Here is a 27981-nt window from a genome sequence, read left to right on the forward strand (position 1 = left end):
GGCATCAGGGAAATGCAAATTAAAACCACAATGAGATACTACCTCACAATAGTCAGAATGGCTAAAATTAACAAGTCAAGAAACAACAAATGTTGGCAAAGATGGGGAGAAAGGAGAACCTTCTTACATTGTTGGTGAGAACACAAACTGGTATAGCTAGTCTGGAAAACAGTATGTAGGTTCCTCAAAAAGATAAAAATAGACCTATCCTCTGACCCAGAAATTGTACTACTAGGTATTTATCCAAAGGACACAAAAATAGTGATTCAAAGGGGCACATTAACCCCAATTAGAGCAGCAATGTCCATATTAGCCAAACTATGGAAAGAGCCAAAATGTCTATCAACAGAGGAATGGATAAAGATGTGGTGTACATACACAGTGGACTATTACTCAGCCATCAAAAAAGAAATCTTGCCATTTGTAATGAGGTGGATGGAACTAGAGTGTGTTACATTAAGTGAAAGAAGTCTTTCAGAGAAAGACAATTATCAAATGATTTCAGTCATATATGAAATTTAAGAAATGAAACAGATGAACATAGGGGTAAGGAAGGAAAAAAATAAGACAAAATCAGAAAGGGAGACAAATCACAAGAGACTCTTAACTATAAGAAATGAACTGAGGGTTGCTGGAGGGGAGGTGGGTGGGAGAAAGGTATAATTGGGTGATGGGCATTAAGGAGGGCACGTGATGTAATGATCATTGGGTGTTATATGCAACCAATGAATCACTCAACTCTATCTCTGAAGCTAATAATATCCTATATGTTCATTAATTGATTTTAAATAAAAAAAAGACTCATTGTATATATTGGAATGGAATATAAGGGGATACTACTCAGCCATAAAAGAGAATGAACTCTTGCTGTTTACAATGACATGGTTGGAACTAGAATGGAAAATAATTCAGTCAGAGAAAGATTTCACTCATATGTGGAGTCTAAAAATGAAATAGGTGAACATAGGAAAAAAACAGACAAACCATGAAATAGACTCTTAACTATAGAGCTGAGGTTTGCTGGAGGGGAGGTAAGGGATGGGCTAAATGGGTGATGGAGATTAAGGAGGGCATATGTTGTGGTGAGCCCTGGGTGTTTTATGTAAGTGATGAATCACTAAATTCTACTCCTGAAATGAATATTACAGTATATGTTAACTGACTGGAATTTAAATAAAAACTTGAAATAAAAAATTAGTTAAATTATGATAAAGTATTAAGATAATTATGATTTGAAATAAAAGTAAAAAAAAAGTGAGGAACAAACTGGCATTAAGTATCAGTTAAGTAGGTATGATAAAAATGGTCTACATGACTATTTGGATGAGACAGAAATTTGGGTCTGAGATTTTATTTATCAGGTTATATACTCACTTCACAATATATGACCTTATTCCACCAAAAAGAAGGCTGTTTTTGAGATCATAATAGGTATCAGTTTACGTACTCAAACTCTAAGCTTCTTTCATTGATTAAGTCCTAGCTTTTTCTTTCTACACTTAACCTTGCCTCTCCAGAAATAATTTTTTTACTTGACTTTCCTGAGACATTTTCAGAGTTGTTTTTTTTTTTTTTAAGATTTTATTTATTTATTTGACAGACAGAGATCACAAGTAGGCAGAGAGGCAGGCAGAGAGAGAGGGAGGAAGCAGGCTCCCTGCTGAGAAGAGAGCCCGATGTGGGGCTCAATCCCAGGACCCTGAGATCATGACCTGAGCCGAAGGCAGAGGCCTTAACCCACTGAGCCACACAGGCACCCCCAGAGTTCTTTTAATTGACCAAGCAAGGCACTATAATTAAATCACTATTTCTCAGTATGATTGTGCTTTCAATTAATAATTCCAATCCTTTAGCTTTCAGTTTGTTCCTTTGGCAAAAATACAAGATATCACAATTTATTCTTCTCTATTAATAATGAGAATTACATTTATTTATATATTTTATAATTATGTTCATTCACAACATCATTATGAGAAAAAAAAAGTCAGTGATAAGAAAAGATCTCTTACTACACGGTGAGGGCTCTTCAAGCCACTATGAGAACTTTGGCTTTGATTCAGAATGAGACAGGTAATAGTTAGCTTAGGGGGTCATAACAAAATGCCATAGAATGGGTGACTTGAACAGAAATTTATTTTCCCACAGTACTGGAGGCTTGAACTGTGAGTTCAGGGTGCCAGAGTATTTGGTTTTGGTGAGACTTCTCTTTCTGACTCGTACACACTGCCTTTGTACTATAATCTTATATGAGGAAGAGAGAGAGCAAGTTCTCTAGTGTCTCTGCTCATAAGGACACTAAACCTATACCGAGGGCCATACTCTCATGACCTTATCTAAACTTAATTACCCTCCAAAGGCCGGTCTCAGAATACTGTCACACAACATGAATTTTGGGGTAACTCAATTCAGTTGGTAGATGGGGAATTTTTGGAGTGTCTTGCACAGAGAGGAGGTAATATGACAACAACTTCATTTTAAATAATGACTCTGGTTATTATGTTAAGAATAGATTGAACAAAAAAAGATAAAATTTTAAAAGGGAGATTAGTTAAGAAACTATGGTGAATAATCCAGGTAGGAGATGATGGTGGTTCATTCTGGAAATCTACAGTAAAAGGGAGAGAGAAATGGTCAGATTTTAGATAAAGCTTTGAGTAGGACCAATAAAATTGCTGAATGGTTTATATGTGGGGTGTCAGGAAGTGAGAAGTTAAAAAAGACTCTAAGGCCTGATGGATAGTAAGAGATGGAATTGCCTTTGACTGAGTTGGAAAAGACTGTAGGTGGAGCAGATTTAGAGAAGATATAATGAGAAGTGCAGTTTTAGACATGGTTAGGTTTGTAATGCCTATTAGGTATTCTGATTGGAAATATTGAATAGGTAAATGAATACACAAGCCAGAGTTCTAGTTGGAGATATATGTTTTGGAGATGTCAGTATTTAAAGGCTAAGCAAGAAAAGCATTTTATGGAGGTTGAACTGACCAACAACTTGAAGACTGAAAATATTCCAAATGCCCATCAACTGAGTAATGGATAAACAGAATGGGGTGTATCTGTACAATGGAATGCTATTCAACAATATAGACTAACAAACTATTGATACTTGTCTTAATATGAATGAAACTTAGAAACACTAGGCTATATATATATATATATATATATTCTTATAGGTATAAGAAACCAAACTCTCTCTTACCATATATATATATATATATACACATATATATATGTATATATATATATATGTGTATATATATATATATATACCCAGACTGAACATTATATGATTCGATTCAGTGAAAATGAACTTTCTAAAAAAGTAGATCAATGGGGAAATTGGGTGGGAATACCTTTGTGAAATGATGGAAGTGTTGTAACACAAGATTTTGATAATGGTAGCACAACTGTATAAATTTACTAAAATTCAGTGAACCATACTTAAAATGAGTGAATTTCCTGGGATATTAATTGTACTTTAATAAATCTACTTTTAAAAAGAGAGAGACAGAAAGAGAAAAAGGGACAGACAGTAAGAAAGAGAGGCAGAATCAAAGGAGTGGAATTAGATGAAGTATGGTAGACAAAGGTTTTGAAGAGTTTTGCAGTGAAAAGGAGCAGAAAAATGAGGTAGTAGGTGAGAGATGACATCAGTAAAGAGAGCTTTGCTTTGTTTTGTTTTCAGGTGAAGGAAGAGACAGTATAGTTGATGCTGTTGGGAATGATCAAGAAGAGACTAAACAATCAATCCATGGTGAAGATGTAGATCATCTTCGCTAAAGAGATTTCTTAGAGTAGACAGAAAAAGGATGAACTACAGTGCACAAGTTAAGGGATTGGCTGAAAAAGCACAACAATGCATTTATACTAAAATAGAGAAGGGGTGTTTGGGCAGCTCAGTTGGTTAAGCATTCAGTTTCTGATTTTAGCTCAGGTCATAATCTCTGGGTTGTGAGAGGTAGTCCTCCCTGCCCAAGTCAGGTGCGGAGTCTGCTTAAGATTCTCTCTTTCCCTCTGCCTCTCCTTAGTCACCAGCATGTACTCTCTCCCTTTCTTAGAAAGGGGGGGGGTATTTACAATCTATCAGTACAGATGCTAATGAGTGTTTCATTCGGTGGTGAAGGCTGTAGATATTATCTCCTAATTGCCTTCCTTTCCCCAGTGGAGTAGGATGCATGGTTTTCAGCTGAGAGTAGGGATGACAGAAGAACTGAAGGAAGGGAGACATACTAAGATTTGACAGAATTACAGTAAGGAAACTAGACTTACCTTTTTTTTTTTTTTTTTTAAATTTCTGATTAGGCACCTGGGTGGCTCAGTCATTAAGTGTCTGCCTTCAGCTCAGGTCATGATCCCAGCATCCCGGTATCGAGCCCCATGTCCTGCTCTCTGCTCAGCAGGGATCCTGTTTCTCCCTCTCCACTGCCCCCCACCATGCTTGTGTTCCCTCTCTCGCTATCTCTGTCATAAATAAATAAAATCTTTAATTTTTTTTATCAGCGTTAAAGTGCCCTTGAAATTCATAAGTTTGGTTTTTAGACTTAGATCAGTCTGCATAACTCTGTCTCTTTTCTTTTACAGTTATATTAAATTGAATAGGTTTGGGCATGAAGTAGGCTGAAAGTTGGATCTACATTAGGATTAAAGTTTTGTCAACTGTTGAGTCAGTGTGATGAAGCATAAAAGGGTGAGAAAAGTGAAACTCTATTCAAGAAAATGATAATCACTGAAAGAAAAAAGTGAGAATCAAAGGAGGGGAAGTAGAGTGAGAAGAGGCTAGGATCCAAGATTTACAGATTTCAATGACATTAAAGGATTCCTGGACTCAGGGTACTGGAAGGAATGAGGTAGTAAATGCTAATCAGAGAATAAAAGTGTGGTAATTGAGAGATTGTACATGTTGATAATAACAGATTAAGTGGCCCTGGTTGATTGTAAAATAAGAGCATCCCAATGGAGAAATAAAAGGAATGAAGAGGATGGGATATTGTAAGACCTCTATTGAAATGATCAAATATTAAGACTGGATAAGTATTGAAGAAATTGACAGTGACCCAGGTGGTAAAATCTCAGGAAATGAAGATAATGAACTTGGAAAGTGTAAATGACTGCAACAAGAAAGGGTAGAGTCTAATGCCTTGAAACTTAAAAACTGAGGGTTTGTAAGGAGGAACAAGGGAGAATGGGTAATAAGGAGAAAGGATATCTGTTCTAATCTTACTCTGAATGGTACATACAAATTGGGAGAATAAATAGCCATGACTGTAAAGGGTAGTGGGAAGCCAAATCTTCAGGGTATTTGCAAGTTTCAGTTGGAGCAAGAATATAAAAGGGATATTCAATAAAGAACCTTAAAGATAGGATTTGGCTGATCAGGAGAAAACTACTCATCTGGTAAGTGTTAGACATTTGTCTGGATGCTGAGTTACTCCTGTTGTTTTGACCATGCATGTATCCCCTAAAACTCTGTGATGCTAACACTAATGTTTGAGTGCATCAGTTGACATAAAACCCCAAAATAAATACCTAGTAGAATACAACCTCTTCTACCATATTAAAGCATACTACCAGTCTAATATTTCTTTTTAAATTTTAAAAATTTCTTTTAAATTTATTTCCTAAATAATCTCTATAACCAATGTGGAGCTTAAACTCAAAATACCAAGATCAAGAGTCACATACTCCACCAACTGAGCCAGCCAGGTCCCCCAAGTGTATATATTCTTACAACATATACACAATAGCAACCATCTAGGATTACTCTTATTGATGTCAATCAACGATCACATTTTTATTTCCTCAATTATTAATACATATTCTTATCTCTTGCTTATCATGTATGCAATTCATTATTGCTATTTTTCCCCAGTAGAAATCTCTGTAGTTTTCTTCAGCAATTGGATAACTTGTCTTTGTGTAATCTTGTTTTGTTTCCTGTATCATTGTCTCATATTTCCCTTTTCTGTACATGTTCTAACAGTCTTGTGATATAGATTATGTTTCAAAAAATCTTGCTTTTGTGTTAACTCCTGTAAGTCTGATGGTGAACACTTTCATTCTTTATAGAACAGGTTCCTTTGTCCTCCTCCTCTTCCTTCCTCTCTTTTATCTTTAACTATTACTCATCTAATACTGATCCTTAAATGAAATCTAATAACCCAACATTAGACATAGCATATACTGATGCTACATGATTCACTTAAACCTACTAAAATTTTCTGTCTTATCCATAGGAAAAAAGTTACAATACATGCTTCCTTGAAAGTATCTAAATCTAGAATCACAAGCAGGTAAGACTAAATATGTTTACTGTAAAAGTCTCCAAACTACTCACAGAAGAGTGGACTGAATTGATATATAAGAATTAAGTGGGGGAAAACTCAAAAATTGATTCCTGAAAGTAATTAGTATTTGACTTTTAAAAAATGGTTTTTAAAAAATATTTTCTTATTGAAATAAAATTTACTTTTCCTTCAATCGAAAAACATTAGGAAGGGGTCAGATAAAGATGAGAAATTTTAAGAAAATTGATTGAGGTCTTATCATAATTTATGATAAGAATGATCTATGGTAGCACAAAGTTGGTCCCCATTACTACACTGATAATTACAACCTAGAAACAAGTATGATTTTCACACTAAACAAAGAAGAAAAATTGACTGAAATGCCAGGACTCTGAATTCAGTTTCCTGTTAGCGGTAAGGTCTTTGTTATTTCTCAGACAGACATTTGATTCTCTCTCCCTAATTGATACTGGCCACTCTTGAATTGTATTATAGGAAAACTATACTGAGATACAAACAGGTTCTCATCTCAAATTATAGAACTTAAAAAAAAAGTATAATTAGCTGGGCTGGTAAAGGGAATATAATTAATCTGAGCACAGTTTACTATTCTGTTTCTTCAAACCCCATGAAGTACTTAACCTTTTAATATGACTTTTACAAATAAGAGCTCGAGTGGCCAAACAGTAATACGTAAATTATAGTTTTGTTTGAAACTTAAAAAAAAAAAAAAAAAGTTTAGCAGTTTTTTTTTTTCCAGTGTGACAAACAACACTATAAACACCCCTGTTGCAAGCTTATCTTCTGAAACAAGATGCACATTGTTATTAACTCAACTCTGACACTCCAAATAATTTTGAAAAATTTTTACTCTCAGCTTATCACATTCCTTGTGCTCCAGGCAATGTATTCCTCACTGGTGGCAGGCAGAGACATAACCATAACAATCAACAGTTAGAATGGCAATAAAACAATTTTATCATAGGAGTGCAGTCTTCTATCCAGTGGTAGTTTGAATATATGAGCTTTAATTACTCCGCGGTACTCTGATACATTTTTTTTTTTTGAATGCACATGTCACCTGGAATGTTTCTTACTAAATACCCTGTCTAAAAGAATGAGCATATAGTAAACGAGATCAGCAGCAATATAGAATGGGATCCTACTGTACCTGGTGAATGAGGCGGAGGAGAGCACATCAGAACAACCCCCTGGCCTTCCCTCACAGAGACTGCACTTCTTGTCCGGCCACTAAAATTTCCCAGATCTGTCAATATAACACAGCATTTAGATGAAAGGCAAAATAAAAAATAAAAATAAAAAATCTTAAACAATGTCTACTTTTATAAGTTGTACCTACTTTTCTCTCATTATGCAAAGTTTATTTTTGTTTGTTAGGCAGTGATATCAGAGCCTTAAAAATAAGTCTATATCATACACTTTTAATACCACAATTTTCAGATTATATGTATTACACACTCTCTTTTTCTATTTATAGTGCATACAAGTTGCCAGTATAGGAAGAAAATAGACAATAGCTTTATAACACATTAGATAGTCCTTGTATTTATTTGTAATATTTCCTACATATTGCTTTTTCTACTACTAATAAGACCAAATCATGCATAGTGAGAAGAGAAATAGAAGTGGTTAGAGGTGTCTGGTATCCAACCTGGTGCCTCATTATGTCATGCTAGGAATGCTGTGTAAAACCAAGTGTGAATTTTCCAAATTAGAGAGACTTGTGTGCTCTAGCAAATATGATGAGGATATAAAGTATTCTTTTTCTATAAATGTGTGTGAGAAAGTCGTGTGATTTTCATTTTATAGAAACCTGGAATGGCTGGTACAAATTAATTATACTCATTCATTTTCATTACTCTGGGAATCTCATAGTTATCAAAATACCCAACTATATGCATGAAGAATTATAGCATTGATTGGCGATCAACTCCCTTCTCTTAAATTATGTTGCATTTGCAAAATTTGAAAATATTTTTCAAAAAATAAAGTGACCTATAAAATGAAGAATATTTGTATTTCTATTATTTTTATTAATCTAGTCATAGCTCTGTATATATGGCCCTTTCCCCCTTCTTGGGCTAAGTTAATCAAAGATATGATTTTTAGAATAGTTTCCTAGGAATAGTAGGATTTCAATATTTTTATAAATAAACATTGTCCCAGAATTTTGTCTGTAAAATCGTGTTCCAATGGTGAAAAATACTTCTTGAAAATGTTCTGTTTTCCTCCATTATTCACCAATTATAAAAGAGGGTTTTTTTGAAAATTCTCATTACTTCACATTAAAATAGTATGTTTCACAGTAATACAATGTAGACTTTCAAATTTAATGTTTGTTAATCGGACAAATGATGAGAGTGGTAAGCAGTAGAGAAAGTATACTGAAATTATATGAAAGAGAAATCACTAATTTTAATATCTTAAGAAGGATCCTATACTTTTTTTGAGATATATGCCACAATTTAGTGATTTACTAAATGTACAATCAAATCTTTTAAAATGCATTCAAAATCATGAAGAAATACTAAACAGTGAAGGTGTAATGCCAAATAATTAGGGGAGTATTCATTATTGATGAAAGTCTTTAGAATTTTACACATAATTCTATGCTTCAGGATGCCTGAGTGGCTCAGTTGGTTAAGTTCTACCTTCAACTCGGGTCCTGAACCCAGGGTTCTGGGATCAAGTCCCATAAAAGTCTCCCTGTGGAAGCAGCCTGCTTATCCCTCTGCTTCTGCCTCTCTCCCTCTCTCTGTCTCTTGTGATTAAATAAATCAAATTTTAAAAATTCTGTGTTTCATTGTCAATAGTTAAACTTTTCACAAACTGGATAGATTAGAAAGAATTGTCTTAATTCTTTCTTTTTCTTTTTCTTTTTTTTCTTTTTAACAGTGGTTTGAAAACACAGTAACTTCTGTTGAAAATCAAGTTTTACTCATTGTCAAATATGTATGACTCACGGCATTAAATTCCTATGTATTGATTCTTAGGGATAGAAGCTGTCTTTTTCCATAAAATATCTGAATTGAGAAAACAAGCATGGCAAGATATCTAATTTGCCTTCCTTTGACTCCACACTTAGACACAGGAACCACACATTAAAGCTGTAATGTCTCTTTAGGGATTATATAGTTTTACTTTGCTTTTTTCATCATCACTGAATTTATAAACTCTGAAAGTCTATTTAGACATCAATGTATTATAACTGAGTTTCTTAAATGGTTTTTGAAAAACATATATGTATCTTCCAATATATTTACTACAAGTTTATGTTTTCCTTATTATGACATTTCAATCAACCTAGTATAGTGAACAGAATATTTTAATAGGGACACCTGGGTGGCTCAGTGGGTTAAGCCTCTGCCTTTAGCTCAGGTCATGATCTCAGGGTCCTGGGATCGAGTCCCACATTGGGCTCTCTGCTCAGCCTGGAGACTGCTTCCCCCTCCCTCTCTGCCTGCCTCTCTGCCTACTTGTGGTCACTCTGTCAAATAAATAAACAAAAATCTTTTAAAAAAAGAATATTTTAATAAAGAACAGTACTAAATTAAGTTCTATATCTGAGACACTGAAGTACAGGCACACCCTAAAAATTAAACATGAAAAAGAAAATAAAATTATAGAATAATTATAAATTATAGAATAATTATGACTCAAATTGTGTTTTGAGATCACAATGACCTAAAAGTTATAATTGCTTTATTGGATATCAGCTGTTAATGCAGGTACAATTCAACATTTCCTCATGAAATTTTCTGTGTCATTATTTCTTAGAAAGTATAGCACCAGCAGAACAAAGATAAATGGATTTTTTTCAATTATGAATACATTTCTTTCTTTCATAAGACATACGGAGAAATACTAAAAAGAAGACTGAAATTTCATGGAGAGTATACTTTTCTCATTTAAATCCTTCCTCCTAGGGGAAAAAAAATGGTGGAATATTATTACCTGTAATGTAAAAATGGTTCCTGTGTTATGGAAGATTCTGGTTGATCTATGTCAGAATGATTTATGTAAAAAAAAAAATTATTGGTTAGAGTGGGGATGGCAATTGGGCAGAATAGTGTTAATGAAAAAACAGCTGGTTATTTTTATCTCACTGTGAATAAAAATCAGTTACTTTTCTTTGAGGGTACTCACCAGAGAACGAACTTTGAGTGCTTATTACTTTATTTTAATAGGTTATACATTGTATATATCAAGGAGATTAAAAAAAAACAACTTTTATGGATGGAGCTTTGATTATTTTATTGACACATGATAAAAAGTACATGTTGTTATGTTCTATTTTTGACTTGTAAAGGAAAAATGAGTAAAAAGTAAAATCTTAGTAGTACAAGGACTCTAAAATTCAGGTTAAAGTCTTGAACTGAAATAAAACTTTTCTGAACTTGTAAAATAGCACGTGGACAAATAGAGAAGTAATGGATTAGAGGAGAAAATTTGTGATCAAGAATCACAGAGCTCTAGGCCTTGTCTTTTCTCACTCTTTTCCCAATTTCAGAAGCTCATGGAGAATTTGATAGTGGAACTTTAACTACAACTGCAGCTTACAGAATTATTGTACCTATTCATCCTCAATGAACCATGCAAAGAAAAACAGGTATATAATAAATGATGTGTTTGAGAACCTCACATGACAGTTAGAATATAGATTTAGGATGTGTGATTTGAAGCATATTTAACAGATGTAAGAAAAATCATTTCATCCATTTATTAAATAAATATTTCTTCAGTGCAAACCACACACTGAACACAATGTTAGATACTAGGGTTGCAGAAAAGATGCAAGGGATGGATGTAGATGTATGAACTAATCATATCTACTTGGACCAACTTTCCATAGACCCAGCTGAGAGGAATCTGTGCCACCAAATAGATGTATGAGCCCAGACTATTGTAGTTTCAGCTTGTCACAGCCATACTTATGAGTTACTATATAGTACTTCATGATATTCTCCTGAATGTGAGCTACACATACACACACACATACAATTCACGTTTTTTCCTCCCTTTCTCTCCTTCTTTCCTCCACCTGCTTACCTTTCCTCCTTCCTTCTTCCCTTTCTTCCTTGCATTATCCAACAAAGGATTTGAAACAGCTTACAGTTATAGTTATATACAGTTGTATATAATACAAATACAATACAAAAAAGATCAAACAAGTGGTTTACAGATTCCAGGTGAGGATAAAATGGGTATGGTATGAATCCTCTAGGTTAAGATTAGCACTTAAGAATACATGTCATGGATTTTTGTAAATTATTAGAAGTTGACCATTAATTTTACTTTAAACTTAGAGGGCCAAAATAAAAATGGATATATTTCCAGTCTTGTTATTTATGGTTATGGCAAGATAAAATTTTCTGATAACTCAGGGGAAGAACAATGTTACCAGATAGTAAGATCTATAGAAGTATTTCTCCTGAAAAACTTCATAAAGATCACACTGGGTGTTATAGCGGGTTGAACAAATTTGCAAACAAGTTAGGAAGGTTTTTCACCCTTTAAGACAACTTAGGTAGATATTGTGCATTTTGCACACATACATACATATAAAAACATTTGAAAAACCATTGCCTAGAAAGGTGAATTATTTGAAGGTGTGGGAGAGAGAAAGTACATGAGAGGTTGAGGACACTGATCTTATGATCTTAGGTTAAGTACAATAGATTGGTTAGCTACTAGGGAGAAATGAGGGGAAAGGATCAAGGCAATAGGATAAAATTTATTTTAATTTTATTTAAATTAATTAACACATAGTATATTGTTTCAGAGGTAGAGTTCAATAATTAATCACTTACATATAAGTGATTCATTCAGTGATACATTCAGTGCTCATTACATCACAAGCCCTCCTTAATGCCATCACCCAATTATCCCTTCCCCTCACACACCTCCCCTTCCAGCAACCCTCAGTTTGTTTCTGATAGTCAAGAGTCTCTTATGGTTTTTCTCCCCCTCTGATTTCGTCTTATTTTATTTTTCCCTTCCTATCCCTATGTTCATCTGTTTTGTTTCTTAAATTTCATATATGAGTGAAATCATTTGATAATTGGATTATTTGATTTTTGGATGTTGAGATTTATAAGCTCTTTATAAATCTTGGATACTAACCCTTTATCTAATAGGACATTTACAAATATCTTCTCTCATTCTGTCAGTTGTCTTGATTTTGTCAATTTTTTTTCCTATGTAAAGGCTTTTTATCTTGATGAAATCCTAATAGTTCATTTTGGCTTTTGTTTCCCTTGCCTTTGGAGACGTGTCTAGCAAGAAATTGTTGCCAAGAGGTCAAACAGGTTGCTGCCTGTGTTCTCCTCTAGGATTTTGATGGATTCCTTCTCACATTGAGGTCTTTAATCCATTTTGAGCATATTTTTGTGCACAGTGTAAGAAAATGGTCCAGTTTCATCCTTCTACTGTCTAATTTTCTCAATACCATTCAAACAGATAAATCTTATATAATTAGGAATAAAGTGTTGAGGTTAATCTGTCTCCTGGGTTTTAATTTCCTAGTCTTAAATCTGTTCTGATTAAGTCACAATGCTTGGGATATGAGAGTTGTGTGTTTGGAAAAAGGAATGGGAATCAGAGTACTTATTTTAAATTGCACTTGGTTAGGGATGCCTGGGTGGCTCAGGCAGTTGAAAGTCTGACTCTTGATTTTGACTCAGGTCCTGTTCTCAGGGTCATGGGATCAAGCCCTGCATCAGGCTCCAAACTCGGCCTGGTTGGGATTCTCTCTCCCTATTCTTCTCCCTCAACCCCCTGCTTGCTCATTTGCTCTCTCTTTCTCTCTCAAATAAATAAATAAAGTCTTTAAAATAAAATAAATTGCACTTGGTTATATATTCATCCTGTAGGTGGTGCCAGTAAGCTTTAGACTGTCAATGCTTCAGGTATTCTCAGTTCTCTAACACTAAAGGTTTTGTGAATATAGTTTATTAAGAGTTCTAAACTTCATGAAATTGAGTTTGAGTTTTTACAAAAACCAAAAAAATTGAAAAGGTCAAACACTTTAGACTAGATGCCAGAGACTTGAACTTTATTAATTACTAACATTAGGGTATCAGATTCTTATGTAAGATTATAATATTGAAGAACTAATATAGGTACTCTCTCTGTGGGGCCTCATAGCTTTAACCTCTGTGATTTCTATAAAAATGGCCGAAAAATTTTCTAATATTAACTTTTTATATTTGCCTCATTTGTAAAGTGATTGCATATTGAAGTCTTTTTTCGTCACTTTTATTTCTTTGTTTCTGTTATCATTAGGATTATTCAGATCATTGTCATATTTTTGTGTCTCATATAAATATCCCAAATAAAAATTGGCCAGATCTCATTCAGAAACTGTCTTTGACATTCTAAAATAACAAGAAAGTGTAAATGAAATAATAATCACAGTATCTACTAGTATACATACTCTATGCTAGGCATCTTGGAGATTAAATATTAATTTATCCATTTTGAGTATTACTAAACATGTGAAGAGCAAATAAAAGCTTGACTAAGGTCTCACAGTTAATAACTAGTGAGTTGGCAATCAAAATCAATGTGTTTGTTTAATAAAATATATTAGCACAAAAGTAATTCAACATTTGAAAATTAGGCCAAGTTGATTTCAGGAATTTAGAAATAATCTACATAAGGATCTCTTAAAAAGTCATTTTCTGACATATAAAGGACATATAGATGAAAAAATTACTGAAGAATGGAAAAAATAATATTTACATTTATTTTGAGTGAGAATTAAATTAGCATTTTTCAATACATAGCTATTTGCCTGCATGTAAAATCTTCCCTAAGACACTACAACAAATAGGATTCTTAATAGTTTTTAAAATAAAAATTTGATTTTTGAATGATACCTTGACTGGAAGCCATAGAAACATGAAGTTTTGTGGTGTTCTTTTGGTTAAGTGTGAACTCAATAAGCCTGTGATCAATTTGTAAGCACAGAAGGCAAGGGCTTATTATCCCCACTTACTGATGAGGACATTGGCATTCACTAAGGTTAAGTAACAGAACTCACAGCCAAGGATTTGAACCTGCAAGATGACAAATTCAATTTTGGAACTAGCATGTTTCTAGTCTAGAGTTATCCCAATATTCTTAATTTAGAATGTTTCAATTGATGTAATTATTTCTTTAAATATTTACCTTACACCACATGAAGTAATTTACAGTTCTTCAGAATAATTGTTATAAGTCATCCATGAATGTGACATCATGTCACCCTTTAAAAGTGTTATTTAATAATATTAGTCTTTTTAAAAAATATATTTATTTATTTGACAGAGAGAGAGAGGACAAGCAGGGGGTGCAGCAGAAGAAGAGGGAAAAGCAGGCTCTGGGCTGAGAAGAGAGACCATGTGAGGCTTGATCCCCATAATCTGAGCTGAAGGCAGACCGAGGTGCCCCTAAAATTAGTCTTTTGAAAATACAGTTGAGTTAATTAGAGGCATTTCAAAAATACACTCATTTATTACATGAAAATAATAATTGAATTAAGGTACAGCTAGAGATGCGGTGAGGTAAATCTATGAGATAATGACAAGTTACAATGAAACTTTCTTCATTCCCATTTTTCCTTTTTATATGTAATGGGTCAGATGACTAATCTCTTGCTGTGGCTTGTCATTTTCACTTTGCGTATTATCAGATATGAATCATCCAGCCAAAGGTTTCACTGATTAAGAGAAAACCAAAGTATATCAGTGTATGTTTGCCTTGAAAGAGACAATTTTAACAACCTTATAATAAAGCAATAAATTGTAATTGCTTTTGTAAAAAGAACAAGTATCCAGAGTGTGATAAAATATTTTTGATCTTAGGTCTTTTCTTTGATATCTTGATGTAAGTTACTAAAAGCTATTTCTATTGTGAATAATATTTAATGAAATAATCTCAAATGCTGAAGTTGTATATAAATTTGTTTGACTAATGTGATAATAGTCTATGAATCTTGGCAGAGATTTTATACATTTGACTTAACTTTCTACACTCTGGGTAAGCAATTATATTAATAATTCTTTTTTTTCCCCACTTGAGTACCGCTTCTTCCTTTATTACTATTATTTTTAATTTTTCAAAAAATAATTCCAGTGTTATTAGCATGGAGTGTTATATTAGTTTGAGGTGTACAATATAGATATTGAGAAATTCTATACATTACTTAGGGCTCATCAAGATAAGTGTGTTCTTAATTCCCTTTACCCATTTCATACACCCCTCCCCACTCACCTTCCTTCTGGTTAAGAAATATAATAATTTTTATTCATTTATGTCTAAGTTCTGATATTTTTCCCAACTCAGATCAGTCTTAATTTATTAACAGTCTCAGGAAATTATAAGACTGAGCACTGGAATATAAATGATTTAATAACAACAACAACAACAATAATAATAATAATAATAATAAAACATGGATAGAGATTTTGAGTATTATAGACCCATAGAGAGACTGCAAAGGTGTCATTTAGTAAAACCAGCAAGTCATTTAATACATTAATTCCTAAAACTCATACATCTTTTGATTGTCTTTCAAGCTTTTGGACCTAACATTTCTCTAGCTATTTTACATTTTATAATATTTTATTAGATTAATACCTCCTTCCCTACAACCACGACTTCTTACCCCTTTCTCCCTCCTTTTTACTCCCCTAGCACAACTTCTACATAGGTTAAATTACATTACATACCTGTTGTACTTTTGGCAAGGGAATGTGGAGAAAATGGAGAAAAACCTCAATAATGATGACTAATTTTGCTCTAAATTCATCCATAAACCTCAGGCAGGCCTTTTGTGCTACCTAATCCCAACACATTTGTGGATTCCATTACTCTCCATCTTCTATAGACAATACTTTCACATCTCTCCTTCAAAATAACTTCCTGCCCTTTCCCCCACTTTTCCACTCCTACTTCCTGGAGAAAACAGAAGTTATTTTAAAAATCACTTATATATATTTCCCCTAGGGGCAAACTGGAATGTGTGTCCCAGATTCCCCTACAGTGAAGGACTTGTCCCAACTGTTGGGGGTCCTAATGGCAGTTTTTGGCTGTCAGCCTTTGCTGCAGAAAATCAGCTCAACTAAGATTTATATCACTTCCTTGGGTAACACACAGCCAGCAACTTCTCAGTGAATAAATATAATGTTCTGATTACCTTGGTTCAACTTCAACAACCCTGAAAAGTCATTCTAGCTTTAAAGATCCTCTTTGGTGTCAGCTGGTGTTTCTGTTAAACTTACATCACAACTCCTTCTCCTTCTGAAATCTGCTCCTTCTTCCTCCCCTCCAGCAGATGAATTCAAAGGGCACTATTTAATAACCATATTAACCATACTGTATTCCAATCACTGAGCGGGTTTCCAAGGTAAGTCAACATGTAACAACTAGCACAATAGTTATTGACTTATCTATATCGACACTGCTCTGATTCTCTTTTCAATAAATGAACTGTCTCTGATCTATTCAAAGACACCCTCTCCCTTCTGCATAATCAGTAGCATTCAAAATATTGATTGGCACTTATCCAAAATAAAATACCAAAAGAAAGAAAATAAATATCTCTTTGACCCCATTTCCCTCCAAGTATGAACCATTTTTGTCCCTCTCCCCGTTAAACAAACAAACACTGCAAACAACTCCAATTCTCTCAAAAGTTCTCAAATCTGGCTGTCTTCCTACCACTGACCAAATGCTACTGTGAAGGAAACAAATGACCTTCATGTTGTTTAAATTTATTGATCAATTCCTCAATTCTCATCTGCTTAAGCTATGATTAGTATTTGATAGAATTCTCCACACCTTTCTTTGGAAAATGAATTTTTTACTTGAATTTGTCCTCTTTCATTGTGCCCTCCTCTTCACTTACATTAGCTTATTCCTCCTCATATTTCCAGTATCTAAACATTTCAGGGCCTCAGCTTAGTCCTTGGATCCTTTCATTTTTCAATCCACACCATTCTCAAAGTCATTTTATATATAATGTCTGAAATTTAAAAAGCATGTTTACCCTGACAAATTATGAAATTTATTCCTTCTTGGACACCTCCCTTGAATAGCAACACACACATACACACACAATTTACTTGCTATTTCCATTTGAATGTCTATAGGCATTAAAAAATAACATATCCTAATGGAACCCCCATTCTCACCTGCCAACCTACCATTGTCATAATATTTCCAAAAAGAGTAAGTGATCATTCCATTTTTTCCAGGCAAGACAAAATGCAAAAATCATGTGTGATTCCAATATGTCTCTCACATCACAAATACAATTCAAGAGCAAATATTTTTTCATAATATGTGATTTCATCATATATCCATAATTTTATAATATATCCAGAATACAACAAGATCTAACCTTCTTTATAGCTTTCACGGGCATCTCTCACCTCCACTGTTTTGATACTGGTCTCCCTACTTCTTCCTTGCTCTCTTTGAGTCTATTCTCAGCACAGCAGCCAGCATTGGTTCTGTTAAAATGAAATTAGACCATCTGACCTAAATGGCTTTCTATGTTACTCAAAGGAAAAGTAAAACCACTTACAACGGCACACAAGCCCTGGACTATCTTGATTTTGTTGCCTCTTTGATTCATCTTCCTTCCCTCCATTAGAGCATACTGGCTTCCCTGTTTTTACTCAAATAAAATATGTCAAGTGTTGTCCTGACTCAGGGCCTTTGTATTTGCTGCTTCCTTCAAAAAGAACATTCCTCACCTCCACTCCACAGATATAATCATAGCTGTTACCTACACCCCCTTTAGGTCTCCATTTCAGTGTCATATTCATAGAGAGAGCTTCAATTGGGCATCTTACCAAAAAGTTCAACCTAATTATCCCCTATGCATTACTTATCTTCCTTCCCTAATTAACTTTTCTCTGTGGTACTTATTCTCCAACAAGCTACTATTTATTTTTCTTGTCTATTGTGCCTCCCACATACAGAATTTAAAGTCTGTGAGCACAGGGCTTTTTGTTTGCTATGCTCATTGTAATATTCCCAGACTCTCCCTAACTGTTATCTCTGCCTAGGATACTCTCCCTCCTGGGTACTTGCACAGAAATCCCTAACTTTGTGCAGGTCTCTGCTGGAATGTTAGAGAGGACTTCCTTGATCAGTAGATTCTTTCTTCCCAGTCTCCCAATTTCTGTTCTCTTTATTCTGGTTCCTTTTCTATCGTAACACTTATGATCATCTGACATATTATATACTGGGTTTAATATGTACTATTTGCCTTCCCCAACACATTAGAATATAATCTTTGAATAAACACTTTGTTTTACCACTGCTTAAAATAATGCCTAATGCATTACTCTATGGGTACCTAATAAACAATTGATAAATAAGTGCTTGTTTTATTGAAAACAATTACATATTTACCTTTAGCATATAATTGTACTTGATAAATTATAATTTTGAAATACCTAAATTTTGAGATATTTTCCAAATATTATGTTATCACATTTTTAAATTTATTTATTTATTTATTTATTTATTTATTTAACAGACAGAGATCACAAGTAGGCAGAGAGGTAGGCAGAGAGAGAGGAAGGGAAGCAGGCTCCCTGCTGAGCAGAGAGCCAGATGCAGGGCTCGATCCCAGGATCCTGGGATCATGACCTGAGCCGAAGGCAGAGGCTTCAACCCACTGAGCCACCCAGGCGCCCCATGCTATCACATTTTTAAAAATTATAATCCTTTAAGACCCAAAATCCCCAATAAATACTGAACTTTACAGATAACACTGAAACATATACAAATTATTATGCTATTTCTAGAGCAGAATTTCCACTCAAGATTAAATTACTTTAATAGTAAAAAGGTCATGTGTATACCATTTCAATCCTTGATGGAGATGGAAGGTGTAAGATAGACAATTTTTAAAAAAAGAAATTTCTTTTTGTTGGTCATGTAATAAGCACAAAAAAATAAATTTTCTAGATGCAAATAATTATAATTATTTTTTATGGCATCTCTATATATTCCCAGGAAAACATCTTATTCATTGCAGTCTACAGAACCACACTGAAAACTATTCCTACTAAAGATGATAGTAAAAGAAAAAAAATCAGTTCTGAAGAGTAGATATTCAATCAATTTCCTTGGAAATATTTTATGAGAAACATTGTAATTCTATGGTTTATTTTAATATAAACTATTTAAGTTACTAACTAACCAGTGGATCTTAAAAATATATTTAAAATATTTTTTATATTTAAAATATTAAATATATATAAAATATTTTTTTATATTTAAGATATTTTTAAAATATTTTTTGCTATAAAAATAAGGACTTTGAAAACAAAAGACCTACATTCAAATTCAACTATCACTATTTAACAGGAGCCTTGGGAAAATTATTTTACTTCACTATGTTTTGCTTCCTACCCATGATGAGATAATTATAAGCCATATCTTAAAAGACTATGGTAAAAAATATCCTAACATGAAAATATCTTACCCACACAACTACCAATTAAAATCAATTGATAAATATTATTTCCTCTAAAAATTTCAGAGAGAAGTATCTTATCAACTTCTAATTAAGAACTTAAATAATTTTTATTTTTCTAAGTATTTTGAACTTATAGAATTAAACATGCTTGAATTGTAATATTTGGAGATTATCTACAAAGTTATTCAAATTAATAGGCGATATAACTCTCATTAAGTAAAAGTGACTGTCGATAGAACCATTACAAGCACAGTCACAAACTTTTTTGCATTAAATACAAGATAATTTTTTAACTTATTTATAGTTTAACCATTTAAAAATGTAGTAACATGGAAAATCCAGACTATATTGTCTTTCTTCTAAACTTTTTTCTTCTTGTCCCCCAAATTTGTATTTAAAATTACACTTAGTTAACACAATGTAATATTAGTTTCAGGTGTAGAATTCAGTGATTCATCACTTACTTACTTACAACACTGGGTGTTCATCACAAGTGCCCTCCTTACCCATTACCCATTTAACCCCCACCCTGCCCACGTACCCTCTGGTAACTATCAGTTTTCTATAGCGAAGTGTCTGTTTCTTGATCTTCCTCTCCATTTCCCCGTCTATGTTCCTTTTTTTTTGTTTGTTTCTAAAATTTCACATGAGTGAAATCATACAATATTTGTCTTTCTCTGACTGACTATTAACATAATATTCTCTAACTTCATCCATGTCATTGCAAATGGCAAGAACTCATTCTTTTTGATGGCTCAGTAATATTCTATTTTATATATGGAATAAAATTCCATTATATATGTAATATATATTATATATATACACATATACCACAATATATAAACCATATATATATATAAATCATATATATATACCTACATATATATGTAGGTATATATATATATTCATACACACATACATATGTGTGTGTGTATATCACTTATTCATAGCCATATATACAACTATACTGAAAACTATTAATAGTTTTATATATATAAATCTGTTCTTGTGTCCTTTTTAGTTTCTGCCTTTATTTCTGTTCTAGTTTTTATATTTCCTTCCTGCTAGTTTTAGCTTTTGTTTCTTGTTCTTTTTCTAGCTCCTTTAGCTATATAGTTAAGTTGTTTGAGATTTTTCCTGTTTCTTGAAGGTAGGCCTCTATTATTATATACTTCCCTCTTATGACCACTTTTGCTGCATCCCAATGGTTTTGGACCAATGTGTTTTCATTTTCTTTGTTTCCATGTTTTTCTTTTTTATTTTCTTCTTTGATTTCCTAGTTTACCCATTCATTCTTTAGTAGTATGTTGTTTAACTCCATGTATTTGTGGTCTTTTCAATGTTTTCTTGTGATTGACTTTGAGTTTCATAATATTGTAGTCAGAAAAGATGCACAGAAAGATCTTAGTCTTTTTGTACTTGATGAGGCCTTATTTGTGGCCTATATGTGATCTATTCTGGTGAAAGTCACATGTGCACTTGAAAAGAATGTGTATTCTGCTGCTTTAGGATGCTGTGTTCTGATTATATCTGTTAAGTCCATCTGGTCCAGCATGTCATTCAAAGCCATCCTTGATGATTTTCTGCTTAGATGATATGTCTATTGCTGTAAGTAGGCTAGTAAAGTCCCCTACTATTATTGCATAATTACCAATGAATTCTTTTATGTTTGTTATTAACAGTTTTATATATTTGTGTTCTCCCATATTGGGGGCATATATATTTACAATGGTTTGATCTTGCTGTTAGATAGTCACCTTTATTATGATATAGTGCCCTTCATATCTTGTTATGGTCTTTTTTTTTTTTTTTTTTTAAGATTTTATTTATTTATTTGACAGAGATCACAAGTAGGTAGAGAAGCAGGAAGAGACAGAGGGGAAACAGGCTCCCTGCTGAGCAGAGAGCCTGATATGGGGTTCCATCCGAGGACCCTGGGATCATGACCTGAGACAAAGACCAAGACTTTAATCCACTGAGCCACCCAGGCACCCCTTGTTATGGTCTTTGATTTAAAATCTAGTTTGTATGACATAAGAATTGCTGCTCTGGCTTTGTTTTGATGTCCATTTACATGATAAACGTTTCTCCATCCTCTCACTTTCAATATGCAGGTGTGTATAGGTCTAAAGTGAATCTTTTGTAGGTTTTTTTTTTTTATCCATTCTGACATCCTATGTCTTTTGTTGGAACATTTAGTCTTTTGCATTCAGAGTAATTGTTGATAAATATGTACTTAATGGCATTTTATCACTCATTTTATCATTGTTTCTGGATATTTCTCCTGTTCTTTACTTGTGGTTTTTTTTTTTTTTTTTTTTTTTTTTTTTTTTTTTTTTACTTTTGGTCTTTCCTTTAAACTTGGAGGGTCTCTTTTAATATTTCTTGCAAGGCTGGATTAGTGGTCATGAACTCCTTCAGGTTGTTTTTCTGTTTTTTTTGTTTTGTTTTGTTTTTGGTTTTTTGTCTGGGAAATACAATCATTCCTTTTTTGAGTGATAGCCTTGTTGGATCAAGTGTTCTTGGCTGCAGTTTTTTCCCATTCAGTACACTGGATATATTATGCCACTCTCTTCTGGCTTGCCAAATTTCTGTTGAGAGATCTGCAGCTAGTATTACTGGATTTCATTTGTAAGTCCTAGGGACTTCTTTTCTCTTGCTGCTTTAGTTTTATTTGTTTGTTTGTTTGTTTGTTTTAATCTCTATATTTTGCAACTTTAATTACAACATATCTTGGTGTTGGCTTGCTTTTGTTGATTTTGATGGGAGTTCTTGGTGCCTCCTGGATCTGGATGTCTGTCTCTTCCAAATTAAGGATGATTTCAGCTATGATTTCCTCAAATAATATTCTGCTCCCTTTCTCTCTCTTTTTCTTCTGGGACTTCTATGATACAAATGTTATTATGTTTGATGGAGTCACTAAGTTCCCTAAGTCTATTCTAATGTTCTATAATTTTACTTTCTCTCTTTTGTTCAGCTTCATTATTTTCCATAAGTTTATCTTCTTTGTAACTTATTCATTCCTCTGTTTCTTCCATTCTTGTGGTCATTACATCCTGTGTGTTTTGAATCTCAGTTATCACATTTTTCATTTCAGATTGCTTTTTAACTCTTTTATCTCTGCAGTAGGACTTCCCTGATGTCTCCCATTCCTTTCTCAAGCCCAGCGAGTATCCTTATGATTGCTCCTTTCAATTCTACATCAGGCATATTACTTATATCTGTTTCCTTTAAATTTCTGACATGACCTTATCTTGTTATTTCATTTGTGGTGAATTCCTCCATCTTGGCATTTTGTCTAATTCTCTGCCTTCTTCTGTATGTTAGAAAAGCTTGTTATGTTTCTCTTTTTTTAAGATTATATTTATTTAATTGACAGAGAAAAAGAGAACTTGGGCAGGGGCAGCAGCAGGCAAAAGGAGAGGGAGGAGCAGGCTCCCTGCAGAACAAGGAGCCAGACGAGGGGATCGATCCCAGGACTCTGGGATCATAACCTGAGCCGAAGACAGACACTTAACTGACTGAGCCAGCCAGGCACCCTGCCTGTTATGTTTCATGCTCCTTAGAGTAGTGGCTTTATGAGGAAGAGGTCATATAATGTCCAGGGTCTGGTGCTTCATGGAGTGTTTCTGATGTGTTCTGCATGTACTCTGCTGCTGTGTTTTGGCTGCTCTATGTGCCAGGCAAATTGTCTGAAGAGGCTCTCATTGCCTGCAGTGGGCAGTATTTGGACATTGGGAAGTGTGTGGTGAGTTTTAACTACGTATGCTCTAGTCAGCTTTGTTAAATGAGACCTGATGCTACTTCCACTAGAACTGAAGCCCTGCAGAACTCTCTGGTTGGAAGATGGGATGTGGGTGAGGGTTTCTGCTGGTCATCTGTGTAAGGAGCCTGCTGTGCTGGGACTGGGGTACACTTGCCTTAGAAAGGCATTACCAGCAGAGGGCAGGGTGGTGGGATTTGTAAATAGGTTAGGTAGCCAATGTTTGTGCTGTGCTGTTTATTGAAGGTGATTCTATGTTTACGCTGAGGTGTGAGGAAGGGAAATAATACCAGCCAGCTCCTTTGTCCCTGGTGATGGGTCTTTGTTTGTTGATCTCAGGGAAGCACTCTTAAAAGAAAAAATAACTTCCCCCCATGCATCTCAGGCATTTTTCAGATTGCCATTTTCATGCTGTCTGTCTTTGGGTTATTTGCCTGCATTCTCACCTGGTGCTGTGCAGTGTACTCCAGGATCTATTCCAGCCAAACCTGCGGACTTTTAAAACTCCAAACTTAAAGACAAGTATGTAAGGGGGCTTGTGCTGATCTTCTGGGAGAGGGCCTTGTCACACTGAGACTGAGGGAGGCTTGACCAAGAAAGGCAGTCATGCCAGAGTGAAAACATGTGGGACTTGAATCAAGCAGGCTAAGCAGCCAGTATCAGGTGAGTTGCCTTCAGCAAGAGGGTCTGAGTTTATGCTGGGGTGAGGGAGGGGAATGGCAGCTCAGTGGTGAATTTAAACAAACTAATTCACCCCCCTGCATCTCATTGGTAAAAAGAAGATTTAAGAAAGTCTATCTCATCAAGTTTTTGTAAGATTTAAGTATTTTTAATATATATATATACACACACACACACACACACACATACACACACACACATATATATATATATATATATATATATATATATGTATATATATATTCATACAACATATGGCACAACAAAATGTTTGTAGGAAATAATAAGTGAGATTATTCCATGGTTTCACTTTTTGCAAAATTATTGACCACTGAACAGTGATTTCCCTCCTAATCTGTACAATGTAGAGAACATTAGAATGCAATAATACTGCCAAGCCACTGGATGGTTCTTTGTCATCTGAAGAACTACAGCAGAAGTTAAGTTTACAAGAGATGTCTTGCTCTTCTACTTTTTTTGAACTCATGGTGGTTCTAATTTTAAAAGTATAAATTATTTCTGTTAGTACCTGGGATTTCTGGGACACTACCATGTTTTTTACAAAGAAACTTCCCTTTATGCATATCTTACTCCTCCAAGGCATTTTTTAGCTCCACTAGCTTCTACTTAGAACAGTATCTCTGGACAACATAATTGTTTCTTTTCCATATATCTAATGGAAACATATAATTAACTGGTGAGAAAATTTTTAAAGAAATTTTTTTGACTGAGTGTAAAATTATACTTCTGAATCTGAGCACTATATATTTTAGCAGGATAGATTTTCCCCTCCCAAATTCAACCCAGTCTAAAATTGCATGAGAATGTCTGTATTGCTCTTTTTTCATTTTACATTGGTTATATCAGTACTTTTGATAATTAACTAATATGTGTGTTTGAGTGTTTTGCTCTTCCAAATTTGTTTTCAACTGCTATGTGTTTTGCAGAGCACTAGAACAGTCTTGGCCCCCTGACCAAATGCTTTAAGATGTAAATTGCCTGCTTTCTTGATTCCCATAGCTCATTTGCTGTTGTACAGTTAAATCAAGTACCAGAGATTTGCATTTTTCCTTCTACAAGCTATAACCTCAACAGTTTTATCTGAATAATTTATACCCTGTTTAATTAAAAAAAATCTAAGGAAGTTGGTTTATTTCATAACTCAGCTGATTAGTGATCAATTTTCAATTTATCTTAGATCTTGGCTAAGAAACCTCATGTCTTGCTTTAGAGTAAATTTCTCCCCTCTGCCCTTATAATAGGCTTTTTTTTTTTTTTTAGCATTCAATTACCTCAGCAGTTTTAATCTGTGATTTTCATTTAGGCTGAACTAATATGCAAAGTGGTCTTTGGGTAATACACAAATTTATCATGTACTCAAATACTCAAATTTATTGTGTATAGCAACTCACATATTATACAGTTTGTCAATGATGAAAAAAATAAACTATAGATTATTCTAGGTCAGAAAGCAGGTTTTTGGGGGCACCTAGGTGACCTGGGTGGCTCAGTGGGCTAAAGCCTCTGCCTTCGACTCAGGTCAGGATCACAGAGTCCTGGAATCGAGTCCCACATCGGGCTCTCTGCTCAGGAGGGAGCCTGCTTCCTCCTCTCTCTCTGCCTGCCTCTCTGCCTACTTGTGATCTCTCTGTCAAATAAATAAATAATTTTTTAAAAATCAGGTTTTTGGCAATATATCACTTATGCTTGGTTAGTCCAGTGCCTTGTATTGGTTGAATGAATGAATGAATAATGCACATTTAAAAAAGCAGTTGTTACAGAGCTCATCTCTATAAACCTGAAGCACTCTTCCTACATGACTTTTCACCATGAAACTAGACAAAAGTTTTTTGGAAGGCAGAATACACATGTAAATCACTTAGTAAAAACACATTACTTTTTGTGGAAATTTCCACCAATTATATGAAGAAGTTCTTTACAGAATGAAATCGATTGTCACACTAAGAATCAGTTAAAAAAGTAGTAGTATTATAATTTTTGTTTCTGTTTTGTTCTTGTTCTAGCTCCTTTTCATTGAAGTACAGTAAAACAGTTCCCAGAGACTTCATAGGATTGATTCGTAGGGTCTACTTGCTCATGATACTTTTTTTATAAATGCCCACATTCCTGAGGGCATTCCACATAGTCTAGTTTAAGGGTAGGCAAACATTTCTGAAAACGGTCAGATAGTAAATATCCTCTTTAGGACAAAAGACAAAATTGAGGATGTTATATAGGCAATGTCATATAATTTTCACGTTACATGTTTCATGTTACAAACTGTTATCTTTTGAATTTTTGAATTTTTAAACTACTTTAAAATCTAAAAATAAATCCTTAGCTTCTGGGCTATCCAATAGCACAGATGTAGCCTGCAATTTATATTTTGTTGACCTCTGGTTTAGTCTACTGAAATAAGGAGCAATAGAAAGGTTTAATAGATAATATTTAACTATTAAAGAACCAATGACTTATCTATTCAGCCTGTTCAAGTCATCGTGTAGAAGTAAGATATTTGCAAAGTAAAAGAACTTAACCTCTAGAATTAGAAAGGCATGAATTTGAATTCTGTCTCTTCCACTTACTGCCACATAACCTTAGACAAGCTTCTTTAAACCTCAGTTTTCTAACCTGTATCATAGGAATAAATGAGTAAACTCACTATATCTATATTAGCTATTATTATTTTATATGAAGAGATAGCATATTCATCCTTGTATCTAGCATCTAGCACCATGTTTACTAAATAGCAGTTTCTTTCTTTCCCTCCCTCCTTCTTTCCTTCCTTCATTTCCTCCCTTTCTCTCTCTCTTTCTTTCTTTCTTTCTTCTTTTCCTTCATTAAACAAATATTCATTGCATGCCTACTATGTGTAAGACACAATGTTGCATACTTAATAAACATTGTTAACTGGATAAACTTTAACTGGTGAGCTGAGTTTAGATTTAGGAAAAAGTAAGTCATTTTATGTTCTTGAATAGAGAAGATATGACCAATAATAATTCTAAGAAATATTGTGATTATCTTCACAGCTCATAGCTCTAATGACCTCTCAAAGCAAATCTTTAAAAGATACAGAGAAGGGAAGTAAAATAATAATGATGGTGATGACGACAGATAACATTTATTGAACACACAGTACCTGCAAACCATTATACCGAGGGCTTTATATCTATTTTCTTCATTTAGTTCTCACAAAAATTTTTTGATTAGATACTCATTATTGTAAATTTTTGTTTATTTATTTTGTAATGAGGGATTGAGGCTCAGAGAAGTTATGCACAATTACCCAACATTATGCAGAAGTAGTAGTAAACAATAAAAATGGAATTCCAATCAGAACATCTGTTTCCAGAGCCTATGTCCTTCATGACGACAGAAGCACTTTAATATCATTAACATAAATTTTGGTGAAGAGATACTAACATAAAATTTTGGTGAATGAGTGAGTCTAGCAGGAGAATACAGTGATATAAAAATAGTAATATGATATAAAGGAAAATCCCTGAAGATTGATTTGTTACATTATTAATTAATTCTTAGTTACTTTGATAAAATTTAATTGAATACCTACTATCTTCAAGCCGTACTAGCTTGCTGAGCATGTAAGGCAATAATAAACAGACCCATTTATAGAATAAAAATAAATTAAGAGAGTTTCACTAATAATTTATATTTCACTCAACTGTTTTTAAAATTAAATATAGAATTTACATTTAATCCATTAACTTTTCGGTATCTGATAATAA

The 27981-nt window shown here is 33.8% G+C and overlaps 1 protein-coding gene across 3 annotated transcripts in view; it reads right to left on the bottom strand.

Annotated features, from left to right (window-relative positions):
* CNTN5 (contactin 5) overlaps positions 1-27981 on the bottom strand; it is a 1319804-nt gene that overhangs the window by 424560 nt on the left and 867263 nt on the right. For all 3 annotated transcript variants that reach the window (XM_032852733.1, XM_032852732.1, XM_032852734.1), the window contains one exon: positions 7456-7551. In XM_032852733.1, coding sequence (XP_032708624.1) covers positions 7456-7551 — 96 coding nt within the window. The remainder of the gene's footprint in view (positions 1-7455; positions 7552-27981) is intronic.

The sequence above is a fragment of the Lontra canadensis genome, unplaced genomic scaffold (assembly GCF_010015895.1).
Source record: "Lontra canadensis isolate GAN:19392208 unplaced genomic scaffold, GSC_riverotter_1.0 scaffold7, whole genome shotgun sequence".
Taxonomy (NCBI): domain Eukaryota; kingdom Metazoa; phylum Chordata; class Mammalia; order Carnivora; family Mustelidae; genus Lontra; species Lontra canadensis.